Source organism: Conger conger, chromosome 1 (genome assembly GCF_963514075.1).
Source record: "Conger conger chromosome 1, fConCon1.1, whole genome shotgun sequence".
Lineage (NCBI taxonomy): Eukaryota > Metazoa > Chordata > Actinopteri > Anguilliformes > Congridae > Conger > Conger conger.
Window position 1 is genome coordinate 30,208,771 of NC_083760.1, and position 12,343 is coordinate 30,221,113.

General features: G+C 41.9%; 1 protein-coding gene across 12 annotated transcripts in view; it reads right to left on the minus strand.

The window, feature by feature from the left end:
• Positions 1-11,607, minus strand: part of LOC133126959 (gephyrin) — a 119,395-nt gene extending 107,788 nt beyond the window's left edge. For 3 of the 12 annotated variants that reach the window (XM_061239535.1, XM_061239525.1, XM_061239516.1), the window contains exon 1: positions 11,334-11,607. In XM_061239535.1, the coding sequence (XP_061095519.1) occupies positions 11,334-11,397 (64 nt within the window). In that variant the 5' untranslated portion in view covers positions 11,398-11,607. The remainder of the gene's footprint in view (positions 1-11,333) is intronic. The other 9 variants (XM_061239575.1, XM_061239568.1, XM_061239542.1 and 6 more) reach the window with 4 other exon arrangements.
• Between the last annotated feature and the right edge of the window lie 736 nt (positions 11,608-12,343).

Genomic DNA, 12,343 nt, shown 5'->3' on the forward strand with positions numbered 1-12,343 from the left:
ATGCAATTTAAAAGGACCTCAATTACTCCTCTGTGAAGCTGCAACCCTTCTGTACGGTTTAATTTCTCTGACATTAGCCAAGTTAAAAATGTCCCTCAACCCCGCTCCAAATTTAGGTGGTGTCACTTTAGCTGCATGGATTCAATAGATTTCAATGTATATTAGCGCCCCACAAATGCATACAACCACACGTGCAAACTTCATAGGACACATGCCAAAACCCACAACAATAAAGGTCATCCTTTAAAGCTTTATCTGTATGTGAAATGTTGTGTTGTTGGGCAGGATTGGAGAGTATGAAAGTACGGTTGAGGTAAGAAGTTACGGTATGAACTGTATGCAATGCTGTAGCCTGTATATCAGGGATCATCAACTCTGAATCTAGATCCAGCCCTGGTTTTCTTTTCTGCTGAGTAATTAGTGCTACCGACTGACCAGACTGTCTTCACATCCGACTCCCAGGTAAAGGGAGGGTGGAAGACCAGCAGTCCTCAGCCCTCGAGGACCGTGAGTTCCAGATCCCTGCTGAATGTAGTCAGGATGTCCACAGTCTTTCTTGTTCATGTGCCAGCAACATGACCGCAAAAACCTCCCAATTAATACAGCAAATCTCCTCAGTAGGCAAAGACAGATATAATTTATACATTAAATACGGATATAAAAGGTACAATTACTCGCCACACTTTGTTGCTGGGGTGAGTGCTGCATATGCCGGTGTCCTGATTTGACTTTAGGGACCGTCCTCCAAGTTTTAACCTCGCATTTAATTCATGTAAAAGGGCAGAACGGACAGGCACCTGACTTGAATTTGTTCTTGCAGCCACTAAGGTTATACTGCAGCATTTACTCCTATACCCCCCCTCCTTTTACTTGAACATATTTGTAAAGGAAATAAAATGTTTTCACTCTGTTACATTCGGCTACATTTCTCACGCTACATTTTTTTTTCCAACTCGTTTTTATGCAATGCAAGTTCTCACAGAATTTCAAAAAGCAGGAAAGTTCCGCCATGCCTCTCAAATGTAGCGCAGAGCACACTTGTACGCCGGAACAAAAATCTTCAATCTCTTTGTGCAACTCTATTTGAGTGAACATTCCCAGACCCCTTTGACCTAGTTTTAGCCATGACCAACTGCTACTAACAGAGTCATAAAACGTATTCGTACTGTGAAAAGTCCCGAACTTTGTGAAGGACAACATTGCTATATTTGCTGCTAGGGTAAACAGTTATGCATTTTTTTATTTCATTATTAACGCTAGCTAACTATAACTTTAGGGACTGATCATACATATTATTTTGTGGTGATGGCCAACAAAGATTTCTATAAACCTATGACCTGATTTTCTAATTAAAATAAACCTATCAACATTTAAATATTAAATAATGAATTAATAAACCCTCTGCTAGCCATTTGTACGACTGGGTTGTACCAGCTGTATTTCAGTTAAAAGGCAGCCTAGTTATAACTTCAAATTGCTACTAAGTTTTGATTTATGCATTGCTAAAATAAAACCACCACAGGAATAAGCTAACAATGTAGTAATAGCCTACACCTACCGTCAGCAGGTGTAATCATACAGTCACTCACTATCTGTATCGTCATTTCATTTCTGCACAAACCATCATTTTTCAGAAACACCATGCCATTTTGCAACTTGGTAGCCAAGTAGAGGTTTCATTTATGGATATGATATTCCAGTGGCGATCTAGGCAACAAGCTATGATGCAAAGTAGAAAGTTGGTTACTTAACTGCAAAGTGAAAACATTTTGATTGGTGATAATTCAAGGGTCTTAGTAATGACTTTAGGTCCAAACCAGCAGTTAGGATGTAACCCAAGTAATCACAGTGCCACAACATTTATTAGCTGATGTTGAAAGTAACTAGTAGCTAATTAAGACTCTAGTTTCGACTTTACACTTGGTGGAACTGGACCTTGGTTGGATTTTTTTGCTCACTGTCTCATGCTAGGCTGAATAGGAGGAATCGATATGATAGAGCGCATCAAAAGTAGCCTAAACTTACCAGTTACAAAGTGATCCAAACAAATTCTTATATACAAAATATTTTCTGGTGTCAGACCTTGCCTGCTTATGTTGACTATCCACTTTGCTCAAAATATTTATTTTGGAAAAATGCATGCAGTTGTCCTCCGGCATGGCAGATGAGTCAAGGTCACATGATTTGTGACATGTATTTACATTAATGGCATTTGGCAGACGCTCTTATCCAAAGTGACATACAATCCTCCCCTGGAGCAATGCAGGGTTAAGGGCCTTGCTCAAGGGCCCAACAGCTGTGTGGATCTTATTGTGCTACACGGGGGATCGAACCGCCGACCTTGTGGGTCCCAGTCATGTCCCTTAACCACTATGCAACAGGCCGCCTATGTATTAAGGATGTAAGGGAAAAAAGGGCTTTGATACTACTAACTATCTATTGAAGGGGATCTATGATCATGTTTATTGTGGCTTATGTTGGATAAAGATTAAATTTATTAGTTCTATTATATGGTATTTGATTTAGGCCCTGTCTTGTAGGCCTTGTAGATGGCTATATAATTCGTTTATTACTATAGGAAATGAATTTTTACATTTAATATTTTGGACATTTTCTGTAGCCATTGCACTGCTTGTTCTACTGAATATTATATCAGATCCTATAGCCTAAAGTAACTCAGTACACTTAAGTACTTTTTTCAGTAGATACTTTCTTACTCAAGAAGTTTTTTTTAATCATTACTCAAGTAAGAGTAAAAGTATTTCAAAGTCATAGTACTCTTATTTGAGTACACAGTTTTTGGGTACTCTACCCACCTCTGCTTATGGCCTCCCTCACCATCTTCCTTACCATCCGTGGGGATAATATGCACTTGCATCCTGGCAAGTGTGCAACCATTCCATATGGTTTATGCCTTTTTATTATTACCCTTACAGGGCTAAGTGGTATGTTTAACCATTTATGTATTTTTTTTGCAGAATGGAGAATGTATGCATCTCTGAACACAAAATGCATCATAACTAAGTGGATAGGCTACAGGAGTAGAAGTCTAATAAATACCTCGGTGAATGTATATCTATGGGCAATTCCACAGTAATGTCAACCTGAGCATGAAAAAACAAACTCACTTCCCAATTAAACTTATATCCCAAACAGTCAATTGTGACAATTTGTAAATCTGATAAAATGTAGGCTAACAACAGGGAAATGCATAAAAATGTATTTATTAGTCCCATTACCATTGAAATCAATGCAATTTGGCAGCCATCTTGATAATATTTAAAACCATTTCAGATGGTTCTCTCAATGTCAAAACTGATATTGAGAACAATTTCAGATGACAACAAATGTGCTATGATAAAATTTGATTGGGAAGTAGATTGTTAAACAATGTGCATTTCAGACATGTCACATCCATAACGCAATGGCGTCACATCCATAATGCTGGTATCTCCTCATAAAAAAAGACAAAGCTATAAATATTATCAAAATTGCTATTTTTATGTTCAGTCAAGCCTCCTACACTACATGGATATCAAATTTTCTGCATTAGACAGAGTTTTCAGAATGCGTATAGTCTCTTTTTGCATCACATCGATAGATATTCATCACATTTTTTCTGGCTTAACAATATTTTTTAAATAATTTTTTTGGCCCTTCCCCTCAGCCAAGTGGGTGCCATTATAATATGCATTAATATTTTTTATCACGTAAGAAGAGTAATTTGCTCTAATTATCCTTCAGATGTGTCTCCAACTTCATTGGAGTCCACCTGTAGCAAATTGAATTGATTGGACATAATTTAGAAAGGCACACACCTGTGTATATTCGGTCCCACAATTCACGCAGCATGTCAGGACAAAAACCCAGCCATGAAGTCCAAGGAACTCTTTGTAGGCCTCCACGGTAAAATTGTGGTGAGGCATAGATCAGGGCAAGGGTATACAAGGGTATACATTTTATCCATCTAAGCTAATATCTACAACAATAGCAAAATAAATAAAATGTCTGAATACTTTCTGAAGCCACTGTATAGTCACACACACTGTATAGTCACACACACTGTATAGTCACACACACGTGCAAAAAGCACACCCATAAATAAAATATTGTAAACTTGCAGTAAAACCTATAGCTTGTTTGTTCACAAATGACACAAAAGATGTGAAAGACAAGAGCTCAAGAATCCAATCATGTGAATTTCCCCGGGTGAATAATCACGCCAAGAACATTCCTATAAATCGCCGAGGGAAACGCCGTTCTGAGGAGGAAGGAATCGGGAGAGCATCGAGACTCTGGGCTCATCAGTGTTTTGAAGAGTGGTTAGACAGGGTCTGTCAGGAAATCCTGCACACTGAAGCCAGCTTTGATGCCTGCACCTTTGAATTAAATGCTTAGACCCAGAAACTGAGGACGAGAAGGGTTAAAAAAAAAAAAAAAAAAAGTTGTCTTTTGCCTTTTTCTCATATCCAAATCTGATGTGTAAAATAGATTCCGTAGCTCCAACGATTATTTAAGTAAATGAAAGTAAATAACACTTCAAATTTGGTAGCATAGGCTATCCCTTGCAATAGCTGCATCAAGCCTGCAGCCCATTGACAAACTGTTGCAGTCTTCATTTATGATGCTTTTCCAGGCTTTTACTGCAGCCTCTTTCAATCCCCTTCAATCTCCTCTTCAGGAGGTGAATGCATGCTCAATTGAGTTCAGGTCTGGGGATTAACTTGGCCAGTCTAAAACCGCCCACTTTTTCTCCCAAATGAAGTGTGTTTTGGGCAATTGTCTTACTGCAAGATGAAGTTCCTCCCAATAAGTTTGGATGCATTTCTCCGTAAGTTGGCAGGCATAATGCTTTTGTAGACTTCTGAATTCATCCTGATGCTACCATTATAAGTTACATCATCAATAAAGATTAGTGAGCTCACTCCAGAAGCAGCCATGCAAGCCCAAGCCATGACACTTCCTCCACCGTGCTTCACAGATGAGCTCATATGTTTTGGATTATGAAAAGATCCCTTCTCTCTCCACACTTTGGCCTTTCTGTCACTTTGGTAGAGGTAAATCTTCATCTTATCAGTCCATACAACTTTGTTCCAGAACTTGTGTGGCTCATCTCTGTACTTCTTTGAAAATTGTAATATCGCCTTCCGATGAATGATTTGCATGTTGTGGTATAGCCTCTATATCTTTAAGTCTTCTCCAAACGGTTGATTGAGATGCCTTCACCCCTGACCTGTGAAAATTGTTTGTGATGTCACTGACTGATGTTTTTGGGTTTTTCTTCACAGCTCTCACAATGTTTCTATCATCAACTGCTGTTGTTTTCCCTGGTTGACCTGTTCAATGTCTGTTGTTCAGCACGCCAGTGGTTTTTTTCTTTTTCAGGACATTCAAAGTTGTTGTACAAGCTGTCCCCAATGCTTGTGCAATGCCTCGGATTGATTTCCCCTCTTTTCTGAGCTTTCTGATATCCCTATCCTTGTCTAACCCCCCCCCCCCCCCCCCCCCCAAAAAAAAAATAAAAAAAAAAATTTGCACTTATGAAGACTATATGTTTAGAACAGCATTCCATGTGTATTTTCCTAGTTCTGGATGTGATGCTTTGACTTGTGGTAGAACCTATGCACTTGTAAGTCGCTTTGGATTAAAAGCGTCTGCCAAATGACAAAAATGTAAATGTAAATGTAAATGTAAATCTCATGTACATATTTAGACCTCAAACTCAATTGTTTTCAGCGTATAGCAAAAATGAAGGACCTGACCTTCCAATGCTTTTGGAGGGGACTGTATATTTCTATCTGTGGCTTTTCCCCACAATACATGATCATTTAGTTTCTTCTCCAAGTGGGTCACCACACTCTAAAATAAATGGTAGGAACCTTGTGGAACCTTGTGGGTTAAATTGTTTTTGTGGGAGCCAAGCTTCTTGAGTGAATGGTTAGATTTGTCGGCAGTAGCCTATATGACTGGTCACATATACATATTGAAAAGCAAAATTAGTGTTTATTTAACAGAGGATTACCAACAACAGAATAATAATCACAGAAGAAAATCATTCAACCAAAATCTTGCAGCTTGTTCACATGAAGAGGCCTGTGTTATCATCTCTGCTAACGCATGGTTTATAGTCATATCTCCATGTAGTGAGAGATAAAAGTTTGGATGCAATGCATGGTTCTGTAGGTCCTTCATTCTTGCCGCATCTTGCATCTCCTCCTGTCCATTTTTCTCTTCAGATTAGCTTTCAGATTCACTCTTGGACAAAATGGTTCCAAAAGGAACCCAATGATTCCATAGAAGAACCCTATCTAGACCAAGGGTTCTTTGTCTGGGAGCTTTCACAATTTACACCTATGATAGAGGGTTCCAAGACAACTAAAAAGGGTTCCTCTACAGAGACACTGCATAGGTTGCTGTCAATAAATGGTTGTCCTTAAATTTAAACATTAAAAGGAAACCGGTTTCTCTCACGTTTTCTAATTTCACACTCTTGACTGAAGCAATTCTGCTGACACAGAAATGGTGTGATAGCTCAATTAGGTCATACCTGGAACCATCAACCACCCTTGATGGGACCCCAATCACAGAACTTGATAGGATGCAGTCGGCACTGCATTTGACCTGCCGAGATATTTTCATCAGAATTTACAAAAAAACCCCGGCTGAGCAAATGCACAACGTACATAGCTGCACTTGTTTTGGATTCAAATACTTTTCTGTGCTAGATCGATCATGCCTGGTGCAATTGATCCAACCAAGAGGACCAGACGGTCAGGTCTTCAGTTTCTGAGAGCATTTCATAGGTCCCAATACAGCAGACAAGCCCAGTAAAGCATCTGAATCCAAGCAATTATGTTTTTGATACAGGTCTGGCATAAAAGCGCAAACACACAGGCAGAGCCGTGTGAACTATGGCAGACGTGAGGCACCATCCTATAACCATGGCAATATGAAAACTCAACATTGTGCAAGGGGAGAAACACCCCCCCCCCCCCCCAAAACAAGGAGACTTCCATCGAACAGCTACGAAGGAAGTCACGTCTAAATTTAGACTGGTTTCTCAAGCTGTGATTCATGGCTTTTTGATAAACATATAACTTTGGAAGCCCGCCTACACAATTCCAACAGGGCTCAGCTCAGCTTCTCAGAGTTGTTACTGCTTGAGAGAGAGAGAGAGAGAGAGAGAGAGAGAGAGAGAGAGAGAGAGAGAGAGAGAGAGAGAGAGAGAGAGAGAGAGAGAGAGAGAGAGAGAGAGAGAGAGAGAGAGAGAGAGAGAGAGAGAGAGAGAGAGAGAGAGAGAGAGAGAGAGAAAACAATCTGTGCCGTCTCCTGCAGAAGGGAAATTTCCTGCCAAAACCTCTTTCATTGGAAATTTACCGGCGTCTCATTTTCACAGCCTGTCGGAAGTACCAGAACTGGAACCTGGACCACTGCTTGCGTAGGAGCTTGCGTAGAGACGCATGGCCATTACATGAGAAACCACATGTCTTCCGAGGCTGGAATTACACTTACATCCGCGGTGCCCGCTTCCTTTCGCCACCTATGCTCGTTGATTATGGCCGTTACACAGACAGATGTAAAGATCGACGCGTTTAAATTCCGCTTTTCTAGACGCTCAAAGGGCTTTACAGTGATGAGGGGGAAACTCGCATCGAAACACCACCAATGTGTAGCACCCACCTGGGTGATGCACGGCAGCCATTTTGTGCCAGAATGCTCACCACACACCAACTTAGGTGGAGAGGGAGAGAACAATGTTTTTGCCAATTGAATTAGGAGATGATTAGGAGGCAGGTTGAAATAGCCAGGTTTGGAATTTAGCAAGGTCTCTGGGGAACCTCCTACTCTATGCGAAAATTTCATGGGATCTTTAATCTTTAATGACCACAGTCAGAAGCTCAGTTTAATGTCTCATTCGAAAAACGGCATCCCTTACAGCACAGTGTCCCCACCACTGCACTGGGACATTGGGGGTAATTTGACCAGAGGGAAGATCGCCCCCTACTGGCCCATCAACACCACTTCCAACAGCAACATAAATTTTCCCCGGAGGCCTCCTATCCAAGTACTAACCAAGCCCACACTTCCTTATCTTCAGCCATTTGGCAGGAGCAGGGTGCATGATGGTATGGTTGCTGGTTACACTGCGTAGCGCATGCATACTATGCGCTATATGCAGGATACTAGACTGGCACGTGTCACTTCTGCTATGCTAACAATGCATTCTGGTGTAATTCCAGCCTAGTGTTGGAATATCCGCCTCCCTCCCTTTGGGACTTATATGAAAATGCACAGTGTAGTCAGGACGAAAACCATCGGCAAACATAATGTGCTGCAAAGAGCTTTATGCAGCGAATCAGATGCATGGCATTTCAAATCATCCATACGAGTAACACGATTTACAATTAGCATGCTATATCCACCGTTTGGGTTCAAATTGACTGTAGAAACAGACAGCACTGTGTCATTGAACGCCAACAGCAAGTCACATGATCCTAGGCGAGCCATTCTGCGTTTTACTGTGAAATCCTTCATTAGTTTCACATCACAGGGAGAGTCTAACAACATCCATTCATGTTTCTCATGATGGAATGTGTGATGGACAAGGAATTTCCACAGGAAACAGGAAGTGCTTTGCCTGGCCCCACCCCAGCCCAATAGAGGAACCCAAAAAGGATACTATAGCAAAATGCAGTGATGTTAAGCAGAGCCCAACCTGGGTCAAACATTTCTGTGCTCAACTGATCTAGCCTGGTGCAACTGGGTCAACCAACAGGACCAGAAGGTGGGGATTACCCTTTTTGAGAGTATTCCATAGGTTCAAATACACCAGACAAGCTCAGTTAAGCATAGAAAACATCTGAATCCCAAAGAATTGCGCATTTGACCCAGGTCTGGAATTAACGCAAAAGGCCTTGTTCTGTAAGAGCAGGAAATGCCACTGCAGGCTGTCAAAAGGGGCGGTTAAGAGCTTGAGTTCTGGTGCGGCAGACCAGCTCTCTGGAGAACGCCAGAGAACGCTCTGGATCACTGAATAAGGCGAGGTGCAGAGAAAAACCGTACTGTGGTGACAGATGGAAAAGTGCCATTGGCTTGTTCTGGTAGAAATCTGCCATAGACGACCCCCGTTGTGGTTGAAAGTTAGGCAATACCCACCGATCCATGCCCATGGGCAAAGTGGCATATTCAGAAGCACCAAAAGGGGATGAATCCATTTCAAATAAACCAGTGAGGACCATGGGGGAACCGCAAGAGCTCCGTTATATGTGGCTTCCCCAAATTCCCCGGGGGAGAGGGGCAGAGATAGGAGAAGATCCGTGTGCACAAGGCAGGCACAGCCGGACCTTAAAAAAGCAAATATAGGGACATAATTTCTTAATAATATGTGCATGTCCATATCATTTATGTTGTATTTTGCATTTACTATATAAATTTCACACAATACATATTTTTGGGCTATAATTATACAGTCTGTGATATAGGCTAGTCCTTTCTCTCGCATAAACGAACACAAAAAGGCAGACACGTATACATACACCGAGGGAAATTTTTGCAATAAATGATCTTCTCATATGAAATGGCAGTAAACCACAAACAATCCTAACCAAAATATTCTGGGGGGTGGGGGCGGAGGATGTTCTCCCGATTAATAGACCAGTATGTACCGCTTGACATCTCGGGATAAAAGAGGATTCTATACGTTTAACGTCGGTTGGGAAACCCCGTCCGCTCAAACTACTTGTCATTCTCAGTAGGGGGGAAATGCATACGAATTGTCCGTACCGTCGCCTGTGCAAACAGGGCACTGCCGCACTCGATTCTGACAGACGTTGTTTCAGCACCACAATCAATGGACAGCATCCCCTTTCCATCTTGAAATCTAGCAGAGGTGGGGGCGGGGGGAGCGCGGGGTTTCCCTGGTAAATTCTGGATCTGCTGTATTTCTACCATTGCAAGCTACACACAAATGCGCGCGCACGCACGCTCTCAATTTCCCTCTCTCACACACATACACTCGACAGGCGCGTACGCGCGCGCACACACGCACATTCCTACTTAAGAACCCCAGAGGATATGACAGAAATCTGATAATCGAACAGCCGGCGAAAAAGAGGAATGCCTAACAATCATCAATTTCAGTAACATGCGAATCGAATCATTTCCTTCAGCCGTATTATTTAGCTTGCCTTTTTAAATTTGACAGGAGCAAAAACAGCAGCATGCCGACATTTGGCTACCGTCACGTATCTGCTTCGTTTTGTCTCCTTTCCTTTCCCCCAAAGCAAGATCAATACTGTTCAGCCATATTCAAAGACAGGGAAAATCACTCGTTTATGCAAACGATAAAGGAGCACTGCATTCCTCAAGAGATCATTTTAAACTCGGTTTCAGAACGGTAAAATGTCATTAATAAAGAAAGAGCACGATTTAGCTAACCACTAACAGTGCAGTCGACCAATATGAACAAATGGCACCGCAAGCAGAGATGCTTCAGTGTTTATCTATGGTAGCTAGCCACTCGGATGTCAAGCACAGTAGCTAGCGAGCTAGATTACCTAGCTGCTTCATCAAGCTACAAAGGCATAGGCTGAATGAACGGTACACTTAGCAAGCTAACGTTATATTGCACTCCGCACAATTTAGCCATACACGACTGTGAATAACGTGTCATAATTGCACTAGTGCTGTAACGTAAATACATTTGCTTTGTATTAACAAGCTCATTTTACTCTGACAGCTGACTGAAACGTGTCTATTTAACAGCAGTGCCCAGTTAGCAAGGCAGCTACTCGTCTATGAATTAGCGTTCGATAGCCGGTAAGCGCTGCACGAAAGCAGTGTGTAGTTTTATTCATTTCGACAGCTAGCTATAATTTTCAGACTTGACGTACTGAACGTAGCTTGCTAACGTTTTGATCCTTAGCTTGCTAGCTAGTCAGCTAGCCAGAGTTCGCAGGCGAGCTAACGTTAGCTAGCTCGGTTGCGTACGGGACATGAATAATTCATTACACAAACTGTTTTCTTGACTCTGAAATGAGCCGCAGAAATGAAAAATAAATGTGCATTTACTGAGAAATGCAAATTGTATTTTCAAACCACGGAAACGGTTTCAGGCTGTCAAGTAATATTGCAGGTAGAAAGCTTTAAATCACCGCCGCTCGCAAGGACCGAAGCAACTGAAGCAGCCAGAGACAGGGCGCAAGGAGCCACGGCAAATTCACCGCAAAATACACGGTGACAATTGAAGAAGATAACATTGACAACCGGAGAGAATAATTTCACATACATCGCCACAGTGATACCCAAAGGATTCAGATAAATCTTGCACTTACCCGTCAGAACTCCGACTCGTATTTGGTGATCGTGGTTTGTTAAAATCATCCCTTCCGACGCCATGTTTACCAGCGCTCTCGCCCGCAACCGAGGGAGAAACCGGGAGCCGAGCGAATCGAACTCCGGGGGAGGGAAGAAGATAGGAGCCAGGCGCAAAAAGACGAGCGCCGAGCAGGCAGGACTCTCCAACACCAGAATCCAGCCAGAAAATTTACTATGGTTCAGGAGGCGTTAGCTACTTTCCACACTGTGATAGGTTGACCTCGTGTCTGTTTATTACATCTGACAACATCAGGCGTTATGGTGGGGAAAAAGTGGAAATTTAACCTAGCCTATTTAATGTAGAGGTTACATGTGCTAATTTCCAGTAATTTATTGCAAGACAGGCAATCCCCATTCTCTTTGGGTCAACATTGGACTTCTGTATTGACCTGTTAACGTTACAGCCAATACAAGAGTGTTGTATTGCAAATATTGTCCCCAAATTCTAGTCTACATGTGATTGTCTTTCGTGGATTTTCCTGTTTCAAAAATAGACAACGCTGGTGTCTCTTAAACCCCAGCCACAATTCCTAAGGCGAATGCATTGTCTGAAATTCATCTGATTCTTATAGTAGGCATTCTGAGGAACCTATGTCATACTTATAGTGAATTAGAATCCTTTGCATTGTATGTATTACACAGTAGTAGTTCTCAAACTGTGGAACCCACTGAGGAATTGTGAGAGGGGTTTAGACGGGCTGCTTGGTTATCAACTTACCTTGCTATATCATCAGAGCAGAGCAGACTAAACTACAGTGGTACCCTACAACAATTTAGCAGAGAAACCAATGGAAGATTTGAGGATCCATGGAGTACTCTCTTTTGTCATATTTTTCTGCAAAACTTTCTTTTCTCAGAAAAACTAGGAATTTTCAAGACCAGGGTTGATACAGTGCTTCATGTTATTTAGCTTTTAGGCAAGCGAAACACCCAACCAGTCTGCTCCCTTTCCAGTGCAGCAGCAGTC